We start from the raw sequence: 13,107 nt of genomic DNA on the forward strand, positions 1-13,107 counted from the left end.
TCCTGGGCATGTCTGATAGGGTTGCTGCACTATTTACTATATGTACTCATCAGGAGGACAAAATCATCTCAGTCTACCCAACAACCAACCTTCAAGATCATTATCTCTGAAGGCCCCCACGGAGCCATGTGCAACTCTGAAAGCATTTCCAGGGAATGGTGGGCTGGCTTCATAAACGCTAAGTGAAATTCTGTGTTTCTGCCAGACACTTTGATATATGGAACAATGCTGGTAAGGGTTCCTGCATGGGATTTTTTTTAACCCACCTTGGAGGTATCCCCTGAATGGCAGTTGACAATTAGCTGCTAAGTAAAAGGAGGCACTTATTTTTATTGCGGGCCTTGACAGCTTTATGTTCACTGTTTAAAAGCTGGAGAGTCCTGTGTGTAAAGGTGAGTGGGGAGGGGAAGTGCAGGGGGAAAGGAGGGCCGGGAGGGCTGGGGCAGGTGCGGACAGATCCCATGGTTTCCTTTTTGGAGTCAGAACCTGAGCAGTATTTGCAAGCATGTGGTGATCTGGAAGTGAGAGAAGAGGGTTCTTCCAGTCTGGGGAGGAGGGAAGGCCTGAGGCTGACTCCTCAGAGGCGTGAGTCTTCGGCCCGCCATGCCTCACATCCCCAGGATGCCGCGGTGGGAACTGGGCTGTGGCTTTCCTGCCCTGGCACTGCTTGTTTGCTGGGATTTCAGGAGGAAAACCCCCAAGCTCCGAAAGAAAGGTATTTCTTTTTTATTTTGTGATTCACTTGTTCCACTAAAAGACTCATTTCCCAGAGCCTCTTCCCTCTCCTGTCAGGGGTGGGGAGCGCTTCTGGAACTGAGCCCCTGGGAAGCAGGTATCAGTGCCGGGAGGGCAGGCGCAGTGTGTATGGGGGTGGGGTACTCTCCCGCAGGCCTGGGCTGGGCTAGAGGCAGGGTGGGGAGGGGCTCTTGTCTTGATCCTAGGAGTGTTTGAGTGATGACAAAGGAGGACCAAGGTGGGGAGGGAGGTGACAGTTGCTCTTTCTATTTCCACTTTCCCAAACCAACCCAGTTTCCTGGAGTTTTCCAGCAAATCTAAGGAAGGGGTTGAGGGGTAAGGGGTAGAGGATGGACTGTGGGAAGAGCCAGGGCAATTACTAGTGTGGTAGTAAGGTCTCACCCTTCTGTGATTGCTCAGGATGGGGTCCAAAATTTTAGGTCTGGGGACTGGAGACGAGGTGAACATGGTCTGAGGGGAGGTGGGGCTGGCATGGGCTGGCATAGTCTGGCATTAGAGGACTCCCCTTGAGACTTTATGATCTCTGAACCTTTATTCCATTAGCTTTAAACTTTAAAAGGAATTAAAGCCCTGAATATAGAATCACAGGGTAAATATGACCTCAGAAAAATTCCTGATTCAAATCTCAGTTTTCTTATCTGTAAAATGGAACAGTAATACTTACTTTGTAGAGTTCTCATGAGGACTAAATGAGATAGCACATGTGAAAGTATCAGGGATCAGTTCTCAGCATAAAATTAATGTAATTAATTACATTGGTTAATAGTTATAATTATCATATTACATATATTATAATTACTTTATGGTAATTATATTACATACAATTATTATAATAAATTCATGAACATTTATACCTATTAAGTTGGAACTGCTCTGCTAATGGCCAAAGGGGTGACAATTAGGACCCAGAGGTCAGACATTGGTAGAACTCAGGACCAGGTCTTTGGAGTTCCAGGGATGTTTCTGGCTCCAAACTCCTCATGTGATCTGAGATTAAGAGTGACAAAACCTGACCTAGCCAAGCAAAAAAAAAAAAAAAAAAAAAAAAAAAGGACTTTTCTCTCATGTAAGAAGTGACACTGTTGGTCCTGACGTCTCCAGAGCATCCAGTGGTTGGTTCTTGTTGAGAGAATAGCTTTGACTGATTTCTAGGCTGCAGATGACAAGTTCAAAGTCTTCATCATATGGGTGATATTTAAAGTGGTGAGACTATGAGAAAGTGTGCAGATGAGGAAGCGAGGCCCTGGGACCCTCCAACATTTAGAGGACAGCAAGAAAAGGAAGAATCCTCAGAGGAGGCTAAAAGCATCTGATGAGACACATGGAGAACCAAGAGAGACTGGTGTACCAAAGGCCACGTGAGAAAGTGTCCCAAGAAGGAGGGGGTGACTTGCTGTGTCACATGCTGCTGATAGAGCAGTTAAGATGAAGACAGAGAATTTCACCTCAGATTTTAAAATGTAAAGGCCATTGGTCTCCTTGACAAGAGTAGGTTTGGGGAAGTACTGAGTGCAGAAAAGGGCCAGAGAATGGGAGGAATGTAGGCAGCAGGTAGTGACAGCTCTCTGAGGTCCATCATATACCAGGTTCTGAAAATAGATGCTGAGCCAGATAGACTGTCTGCCTTTGAGGGGTCCACAGTCCAGTGGAAGAGAGGGATGTTTAAAAGAATCATCATAAAATTACATGAGAAGTGATAACATCAAGAAACACACAGGGAGCTCTATGAGTAGAGGAAAGAGTGACCAGTTTTCTCTGAGAAGACATCCAAATTCAGAAGACTGGGTTTCCAGGTGGAGAGTAGGAGGAAGGGCATTCTCTTGAGAATTTTTAAAAGCAAAGACCATTTTTCATTCATCCTATCATACTCTTTAGCTATCAAAGAGCCTGGCCCACAGCAAATGCTCAGCCTACATTTGTTGAATGACTTTGTGAATTCTGGTGGAAGGAATTTGCAAGAAATGGAGCTGCAAAAGAAACCATTATAATGATATAGGCAACAGCAGTGAGAATAGGGAGCTTGTTTAAAGCATATTTAGAATGTACCATTCTAAGCTGGGTGCGGTGGCTCATGCCTGTAATCCCAGCACTTTGGGAAGCCGAGGTGGGTGGATCGCGACGTCAGGAAATTGAGACCTTCCTGGCTAACACAGTGAAACCCCGTCTGTATTAAAACTACAAAAAATCAGCTGAGCATGGTGGTGGGCGCCTGTAGTCCCAGCTACTCGGGAGGCTTAGGCAGGAGAATTGCTTGAACCCGGGAGAAGGAGGTTGCAGTGAGCTGAGATCACGCCAGTGCACTCCATCCTGGCAACAAAGCGAGACTCCATCTCAAAAAAAAAAAAAAAAAAAAAAAAGAAGAAGAAGAAGAATGTACCAACCTATTTGGAGAGAGTGAAGAGTGTTGCAGATAATTCTAATGCTCACAATTTTGCTAATTGGATTAGTTAAGTTCAGGTACCTTGTATTAATGGCTTTGCATTTTCAGTGCCTAGGAGAGTACCTGGTGCTTGAGTGGTGGAATGAATGCTATTGCCTTTGAGGAAGGCTACAGGAGAAGCAGTGATTTAGGGATGGGATGATAGTGAGATTAGAGAAGATACTGGGAGAATTGCCATTAGTCATTGAACTTATGGTTATAGAGGAGAAAGAGAGAGAGAAAAAGAGAGAGAGAGAGAGAAAAGATGGAAATAGATATGATATAGCTACATATATAAAGATAAAATAAAACACATTTTTCTATGAGTATAATAGTAAAGAGAGGAAAGCAAATGTTGATCATTTGCATGAGAGCCGAGGTGGAGGATTATTCTTTCATAAATTATATCTATCTATCCATGTGTGTGTGTATATATATACACACACATATATCCATATATACACATATGTATATTGTGTGTGTGTGTGTGTGTGTGTATATATATATATATATAGAGAGAGAGAGAGAGAGAGGGAGAGAGATCTGGACCAGATATGCAGATTAATAAGTTATAAGTTTATAGGTGATATCTAAATGTGTGAAATCATATGCACTTTCCTAAGGAGAATACTAGAGTGAGAAGAAAAGAAGCTTGAGTTGGAATCCCAGGAAATGATACAACAAAGGAGCAGGTGGAAGATGGAGCACAGTCAAAGACACTGAAAGGAGTCATCAGTGACATGAGAATAGAACAAGAATGGTTGGATTTATTGCAATGTAGGGAGAAAGTATTGAAGAGGAAGGAGAAGTAACATCAGTCTTCCGAGAAGATCAGTAAGTAGGGTGTGGAATGAACATTAGGAGAGCACTAGAAATCTTAGTGAGCAGATTTAGTGAAGAAGTGCAGGCTAATGAAACAAGATTGTGATGGGTTGAGAGGCTGAGTAGTGAGTGATAAGTGAGGAAGTGGGGCAGACATCTCTCTAGAAGTAGACACAATTTTTTACAAGTATATGGTAAAGAGAAGGAAAGCAAATGTTGGTTGTTTGCATGAGAGCTGAGGTGGGAGATTATTCTTTCATAAATGGCAAAGACCTAGACTCACGTGTGATCTTTCAATTGAAAGAGAAAATTTTAAGATACAAAGAGAAAGAGTAAGTACTGGAAGAGGTGGAAAGAATGGAACCCACAGTTCAGGAAGGCATCATCCTAGATGAAAGATAGGGCCCTTTTCTTCCTCTGGGAGAAAACAGGAACACAGAGGAGAAAGGATGGGAAAGGCAGGGACTAGAGATGAGGGAGTTCACTCATAACCCTCCGTTTGGTAATGGAAGGAAAGAGGAGCCAAGATCACCTGTTGAGACAGAGAAGGGAGGGAATGGGTGGGGAGCTCAAGAGGAGTGGTGAAAATTTGGAACCAATGTCTTGCAGAGATTGGAAGGATAAATTTCCACAATATGTTATGCGTGGTCTCTTGTAGCTCTCAATGGCCTGATGAAGGCATGCAGAGGGTAGTAGGAAGCAGCAGGGTGGGGATGTTGAAGGAAAAAAGTATGAGTGAGATTAATATCAAAAGGGCTGCATTTGAGGTGTGAGAGGAATAGAGGATGAAGGCAGGACAAGGCTGATAGACTGGGATGAGGAGAAAAGCTAGAGGACTAGACACACATTAAGGTGTAAGAAGGAGCTTGGCTCCAAATCACCTGCAAGGCAGAGCATCTGCTATAAGACCTCAGAAATGGAGCTTGAATCTGAAAGCTTTGACTTCTCTGTGCACATCCTTACACTGTGTTTGTGCTATCTTTCCCCATCAAGTCCAGTGGACCTCTGGAGCCTGAGTTTCAACTGCTGCAGGAGACATCTGCCTCTCCCATTGAAGGGCCCCTCTCTGGACCTCTCAAAGAGAACTTTCCAGATGCTATGTGGTCTGTTTTAAGTCAGATTATTTCAGTCATGTCCTATCAATTTGGTGAAAAGATGTGTCCAGCTCCTTTTACAGACAAATAGAATCCTAATTCCATATGGCTATTGAAATTTTCTAATTATTTCTCACTACGTTTTGTGTGACCCCTCAAAGGCAGACAGTCCGTCTGTTATGTTATTTTCATAACTGGATGGCAAACTCATTAAAAGCATGAACCAGGTCTTCCATGCCCCTTGTATGTACAACCCATTCCATGGAGCCTGGTGCTGGCACATGGCAGGGCACTCAATGCATGCTAGTGTGAAGCTGAATTCATATACCAGGAGATTCCTATTAGTGTTTAAACTAAAGAAATGCCGAATAACCATTAGTCTTGGAAAATACTTGCTTAAAGACACATTGATTCATTAAATCCTTCAGCAAAAGTCATTGACTGTCTACCTTTTGCCAGGGGTTATGCTAGACATTGGGGATGAAAACAGCCCTTCCTCCTATTCCCAGTAGTGGGGGGCTTACAATCATGCAGACGACACAGGTACATACAAATCGTGATCACAGAGTATGGAAAGGATTGGGATATTCAAGAAGCAATCTGGTGCACAGAGTAGGATGTAGTCTCTCCATCTGGGTGTCAGTAAGGCATGGCAGATATGATGGTATTTGAGAGGGGCCAAGGAGGACAAAGAGAATTGGCGCCGCCAGGGAAGGGGGAGAGCAGACTGGACAGGGAGAAGAGACTGTTCAAGGACATGGAGACTGCAGAGCATTATGTTTTGGAAACATCAGGGTGAGATGCCTCTCAGGGCATGGCAGGACATCAGGCCAGGAAAGCAGGTGGGTGCCAAGCCTTGAGGAATGCCAGCCTTGATTCTCAAACTTTAGCCACAGAAGTATTTAATCACAGTCTCACTGCAGTGCAATAAGTGAAACGAACAACAGCCAAGCAGATTTGGTGGTAGTGGGGAACACAGAGGCCCCCTATTCAGCTCCGTCTAGATTCCACTCTCGCCTCCCAACACCTGATGTGATGAAAGAGGAGGCCCTGACAAACTGCCAGGGCTTTACGTGTCTATTTGAAAAACATCACGGAGGCAATTGGGGGAGAAGCAGATGACTACTGAAAACCAAGAGAAGGGCACTCAAGCAGAGCGGTGCTCTAGAAAGGCAAGCAGCAGGAGGGTTTCGAACATGATAGAGAGAAGAGACTGCAGCAGTTACAGGTGAGAGAGGAGGCTGGCCTAGCCTGGGTAGTGGGTGGGAGCGGAAAAGAACATGCAAGTCAAGAGCCTGGTACAGCTCTATACAGGTGGAATCCACAGGAACTTGAGATGGGATGGAGAGGACCAACCTGAGAGAGAGAATCATGGGGAGAGTCAAGTGACTTTGCAAACGGATGTCCTAGCGATTGAAGTGCCGGGTGCAGCAGAGCCCTGATTATGGCAGAGGGAAAGCAGGACAGGACAGAAGCCACAGTCTGTCTTCTGAACCTCCAGGGCATGGAAGCCTGGTGGGAGAATGGGTAGGCAGTGGTGGTCCTGATTTGTAAACTCGTGTCCTCACACTGCTGGGGCGGGGAGACTGTGGAGCAAAGTTTCTCCACTCGGACAGAGCTAGGGTGGAACTGGCCCACACTTGCTTTGCTGGAGGCAGGGTAATTTGGGAAAATATTTTTGGAAAGCAATTTGCATACCATCAAGTTATAAAAATGTTCAAACCTCTTGACCCAGTAATTCTACACATGGGAATTTGTCCTGAGGAAATAGTTCAAAAGAATGAAACGCTTTTGTTCATGCATCCAAATGTTAATTAATTAGAAATTATGCATTGAACGGCATACATTCCAGGATCTCTGCCAGGTGAATGAACATGTCTGCTGTGGCAATGTTTATAATTAGGACATAGTAAACAACCTAAATTATTTTAAATTCCACAGTGGTTTAGTGCTATGAGACATCTACGTGATAGACTACAGTAGGCCCTCTTTATCCTTGGGGGATATGTTTCCAGACCGCAGTGGATGCCTGAGATCTCAGATAGTCCTGAGCCCTATATACGCTGTGTCTTTTCGGTCTTATAACTGAGACAACTACTAAGTATAACTGAGACAACTACTATGTGGCTCCTGGGCAAGCAGTGTATGCAAAGTGGATACACTAAACAAAGAGATGATTCACATCTCAGGCTGGACTGAGCGGGACCGCGAGAAATTTCATCATGCTACTCAGAATGACGTGCAATTTAAAACTTATGAATTGTTTGTTTCTGGAATTTCGCATTTAATATTTTCAGACTGCAGTTGACTGTGGCTAAGGGGGGATGCCTTACTGTGTTATGCTTTACTACTCTCTGACGCAAGTGGACACAAAGCGGCCTGCTTGCTGCCGTGGTTAAGGCACATTGCTGGGAGTTCACTGCCTAGGCCTGAATCCCAACTGTGCCATGCTGTGAGCTGCTTGACCTTGGCAAGTGTCTAAGGATCAGTGTCTTTAACAGTAAGGTGAGTGTGACATTAATACCACCTCATAGAGTTGCTGTCAAGATTAAAGGACAAAAAGTGTGCAATTCCCAGCAAAAAGTATTCAGTAAAAGCCAGTCGTTATTTTAAATATGTAAGAAATGTGGGTCAATATAAAAAGACTGACAAAGACTGCCTCAAATTTACAGGCCCGTATTTATAGTTTCAGGAAATATTATGAGTGATTTGTCTCCCACATTTTGTCTAGTATCATTGCAATAAAACCTGTGAAGTCACAGGTGACACACAAAGTCAAGAAATAGTTCATCCAAGGAAGCACAGAATGACGGGCTGGTTCTGTTTGCTCTCTCCTCAGCGGTGTTTGGCCAGCGCTTGGATGAGACTGTGGCCTATGAACAGAAATTCGGCCCCCATCTGGTGCCCATCCTGGTGGAGAAATGTGCAGAGTTCATCCTGGAGCATGGCCGGAATGAAGAGGGCATCTTCCGTCTGCCTGGGCAGGACAACCTGGTGAAGCAACTGAGAGATGCCTTTGATGCTGGGGAGCGGCCCTCCTTTGACAGGTACATTGCCCTGCTGCAGTGTCCCAGCTCTGCCCTCCCCTCTGCCTGGCCTGGCTGGGAGGGCCTCTCCATTCCAGTTGAGCTATGGGACTTGCATAGACACTTCTAAGAGCCCTGGCTTGCAACAGAGAGAGCCTTTGTTTTGCTCTTGATTGGGATTTTGGGAGACTGGAGCACAGTTAGGAGAGTATGCAGATAGTTTATGTGACAGATCATGTGAACCAGAACTGGAATCCTGCTGGGCAGATTCAGGTGATGTTTAGGGCACAGGAGAAGGGGTCGTGCAGAGGAGGGGAGAAAGATGGGACCTAACCTGAGGCCCACCCTTCAGGACAGATGAGGAACATGGAAGAGTGGAGCTGGCTGTATAAACACTTGGTGTGGTGGAGAATGCACCAGATCCATATCCAAGGGCACCAGCGACTTTCGTTAGCATTCCAGAAGTGGCCATAACCAGGACTTCTTGTTAGTTTCCAAGATCACAGTACCACGTGATTCTGACTCAGTTCTGAGCCCTTTTGCAGGAGCATATCCTGATATCTTGGCAGCCTGGCGTTCCTAAGTCTTCTGTGTGGAGGTCTCCCAGCCCTGTTTGGGGCATATGAGGCATAGTGACATTTCCTCTCACCACCCGCTTCCTCCCTACCTTCTCCAGTCACTCAGCTGAGGTTTCCTTCTCTGCCACACTCAGCTAGTAAAATCCCCACCTGATGTTGTGCAGTCTCTTACCCAGTTGCCTGCGTGAACTTGTCCTGCTGGCATAAGTTTGACTGCTATTTCCAAATTAGGAGCCCATAAACCAAGGTTTAGTAAGATGGGCCTGAACTCTATCCAGTTTCCAAAAACGAAAGTTGCCAAGCTTATTTTGGACAATGGGGTTGGGTTGATTCTGAGAAAATTGTGAAGACCTAAGTGTCATCTTGTGTAGAAGCTCCCTCACCCCTCACTCTAATCCCCAATGCTGCCTGTTTTTCCTCCAAAGCTTCTCTGGGATCTATTTGTTTCTCTCCACGCTTATGGCCACGGTTGTAGTTTGGACAACCACAGGGGTGTCTTTCCTACCCTTAATAAGTAATAAGCTAATTTCCCACAGGTGCTATATTTTAGCACCCTAGGAAGCAAGAGATGGGGTTCTTATTGGAACAATACCCCATTATGGGCATCAAACACGGGGACTTTCAGCAGCACCATCAACTGCGTTTTGATATCAGGCGCTTGTTCCATTGTGCTCACCACCTTTATATTCAGTTTCTTTTTATGTTTTTGGTTAGCCTTGGCCTGGTGAAAGATACAGGGGGGTTGTTGCTAGAGCAATGGCATACAATGTGCCAAAAGGAATAGAGGTGATTGCTAGGATTTGCCATATAACTGCCTTAGGCTGTAGCCTACGCACTATAGAGTAGGCGTGGGTGTTGGTGTGGGAATTTTTGATTATTTTGAAATATTTGGGACTGGAAGGAGGAAAATTACCTTACCTTGTGACATCTCCACACCTAGAAGTGAGGGGTAGAGTGTACACATCCAGAAATAGGAAGAGTCACTGGGGGCTTTTCAGGGGCTTCGCAGGGGCAACTCTTAGGTCCACAAAACCCTTGAGAGGACAAGTCTGATTTGAAAGGTGTGACTGGCTCTTATTTGATTCTTATTATTTAGTTACATTTGAGCATATTTAGGAGAGACCAGGTCTTCTCTCTCCTATTCCACTCATGATTCTGAAAACCCTCTTTTTCCCCTTTTCCTGCCCTCTCTCCACCCCCTTTTATACTCCCCCACTTCTCATTCCATGGTGTGTTTTGGTGTTGAGGGCTGTGCCCTGCAAGGGACAGAGCATAGAATGCCAGATGCATAGGACAGGGAAAGGAGGGGAGGGCTTACAGGGATCAGCCTGACTTTGGAATCATAGAATTGACAAAGCCAGTAACTCAAGAGAGGTCAACAAAACTGGCAAATTAACTCTGAAGTGAAAGGGACCAGTGTTAGATGATTTCCTGAGAGTGAATCTGGCCTGGAAGTGGGAGAGGAAGAGACCAGCCTTGAGACAGTGTTAACCTGAATTGTGTGTGGGAGTTCAGCAGAGGGGCAGTGTGAAAGCGGGTGGAAAGAGGGCAGGAAAGGGGGAAAGGGAGGGTTTTCAGAGTCACGAGCAGACCAGGAGAGAGAAGCTACGGTTGTAACTTTTTCTGCCTCCTATAAAAGGAATTGTAGGAGTCAGTGGGTGGAAGAAGGGGTATTTGGAGAGCAAGGAGCCCCCTCCTGGTGTCCCCAACTTCACGGCTATGGGAACTCACCCAGATCCTCTGCATTGGTTATGTGCTGGGTTCCACCCCAAGATGCCCCCATTACCTCACTAGAATGAAGGTGAGCAAAGGATCTGTTTGGTGAGACTAGTGCAGGTCTATCTGGTCTCCTTAGACACAAAAATGTGAACTTTAAAATCTCCTTGCCAAGTTTCTACCAGGATGGACACTGCCTAGCTACAAAGCCAACACATTTCTCACCCCTATGTGTCTGTGAGAAATGCACCTACAGACATGCCACATTACAAGCATCAATGCCTCCAGGGAAGGGCTGGCAGAACCATCTGAGGAGTCTTGGGTAATCCCTAGTGCATCAGTTGTTGAACCCAGAAGCCACCTGGCTCCTGACCTACTCTTAGCCCTTGATTTAAAAAAAAAAAAGAATAATTTAAGGGTGTTCTGTTGGGTTAGAGGAACAGCAAACTCCGAAAAAATAATGTTACAAATTTAGACCATAAAATAGACATCTGAGTTAGCCCTAGTACAATGGGGTGCTCACAGTAAAACGAAAATTTATAGAAATAATTGTATAAGTTCCATGGTGTTGAGTGCTAAAAAGGAAACTCAATACTATGAAAACTTAGAACAGGGGCTTTTCACATGGTCTGGTGTATACTATGAAAACTTAGAAGAGGGGCTTTTCACATGGTCTGGTGTATTTAGGGAGGTCCCCAAGAAAATGACATTTAAGCTGAGACCCAATAAACAAGAATGAGGAGTTAGCTAGGCCCGGCAGTGGGCATGGCTTGTCAGATTTATTTTTGGTGAAATGAACTGGGAAGCTTTCTGTAAGTTTCAGTGTTGTAAGATGATTTATATAGCTAATTGTGTTCTTTTATTATTACTTTGGAGTATCCATGCTGTAGCTATATTTATAACCACTTTCTTTTTTCTAATGATGGATGTTTTTGCTGTCTAAATTTCTCCTGATTAAACTGTCTAGGTGTCTTTTTTATTGTTGTTGTCTCTATTCAAAAGATTCAGTTTCTTTTTTTTTTTTTTTTTTTCCAAGACCAGGTCTCACTTTGTCACCCAGGCTAGAGTGCAGTGGTGTGATCTTGGCTCACTGCAACCTCCGCCTCCTTGGTTCAAGTTATTCTCCTGCCTTAGCCTCCTGAGTAGCTGGGATTACAGGCACCTGCCACCAGGCCCAGCCAATTTTCTTATTTTTAGTAGAGACAGCGTTTTGCCATGTTGGCCAGGCTGGTCTTGAACTCCCGACCTCAAGTGATCCACCCACCTCAGCCTCCCAAAGTGCTGAGACTACAGACGTAAGCCACTGTTCCCAGCCAGGATCCAGTTTCTTGACTTACCATTTATGCTGTTTTTTCCATTTCAAACTCTGTTTTCTTCACTCATTCCGTTGGTGTGTTTTGGTGTTCAGGGCTGTGCCCTAGAGTGGGCAGAGCATAGAATCTGGAGGCATAGGGCAGTGAAAGGAGGGGAGGGGCTTACAAGCATCAGCGTGACTTTAGGAGAATAGGTTTGAAGGGATTTGGAAGACTGGTTGGATGGGGGTGAAGGAGAGGTCCCAATCAAATGGGAGTCCCAGGATGCTGATAGAGACAAATGGATGGACTGCAGTGTAGGGACTTGAGGAGGATGCAACTTTTGGACTTTGGGAGAATTCTGCTCCTGCAAATTGTCAGCTGACTGTCTCGCTGCCACTTTCTCAAGAACTTCTCATAACATATTTTGACAAAAGTACTTTTCCTAGCCTGGCTTTGCGTCAGGTATCTTGGGCAGTGACTCAGCAGGGAAGGATTCTCCAGAATCCCATGTTAAATGAACGGTTCCTACTCCAGATTTCCTGAAGTCAGCCATGGAGCATAGAGCAGACTCTGTGCCAGCCCATGTTCTCCTATTGAGGTACAGTTCACAGGCTGCAAAGAGGGGAGCCTTTTCAGAAGACAGCTCCACAAACTGGCTGTCAAAACCAAAATAAAATGCACACAGAGCACCAAGACAGAGCTTTACAATCAAGCCCAGTGTTCTTGCTTCTGTTGCCTCAGATGCCTCCCTTCTCCTCCTCTTGTCCAGATCCACCCCTCCCCTCCCTCCTAGGACCAGGAGACATGTCCTCCAGCCTATTCTATATTTCTCATCACTGAAATCAAGGACATTCCAAGGTTATTCTGGACCTCTTGCCACATCACAGCTTTTCACAATGCTACCGAGGCTGCTACCTAAGAATGCCAGGTTTTATCAATATGAAATAAGCAAACATTTCTTCAATAATCCACTTCAGGAATATGGTAGCGAATCTTATTTTCTCTTGCAGCACTGCAGAATCAATGCAACCGCCTTGTAAGCCAGGGGTCAACAAACTTTTCTTAATGGGCCACATATTAAATATTTAGGCTTTGCAGGCCAGATGGCCTTTACCGCAACTATAATACTCTGCTAAGTACATAAATGAACAAGTGTGGTGGTGTTATTCTATAATTTTACTTACGGATGCTGACATCTGAATTTCCTACAATTTTTACATCATGACACACTCTTCTTCTTGTGAGTGTTTTTTTCCCCCAGCTATTTAAAAATGTAAAAATAATTCTTAGCTCCCAGGCTGTACAAACAGAGGTAGTGGGACAGATTTGGCTCCTGGCCCATGACTTACTAAGCCCTCCTGTAAATGGAGAAGCCGAACTGAAGAGCCATGCCTCTTTCAG

The 13,107-nt window shown here is 45.0% G+C and overlaps 1 protein-coding gene across 2 annotated transcripts in view; it reads left to right on the forward strand.

Moving 5' to 3' along the window:
• ARHGAP25 (Rho GTPase activating protein 25) overlaps positions 1–13,107 on the forward strand; it is a 90,793-nt gene that overhangs the window by 63,617 nt on the left and 14,069 nt on the right. For both annotated transcript variants that reach the window (XM_025353735.1, XM_025353737.1), the window contains one exon: positions 7,931–8,138. In XM_025353735.1, coding sequence (XP_025209520.1) covers positions 7,931–8,138 — 208 coding nt within the window. The remainder of the gene's footprint in view (positions 1–7,930; positions 8,139–13,107) is intronic.

The sequence above is a fragment of the Theropithecus gelada genome, chromosome 13 (assembly GCF_003255815.1).
Source record: "Theropithecus gelada isolate Dixy chromosome 13, Tgel_1.0, whole genome shotgun sequence".
Lineage (NCBI taxonomy): Eukaryota > Metazoa > Chordata > Mammalia > Primates > Cercopithecidae > Theropithecus > Theropithecus gelada.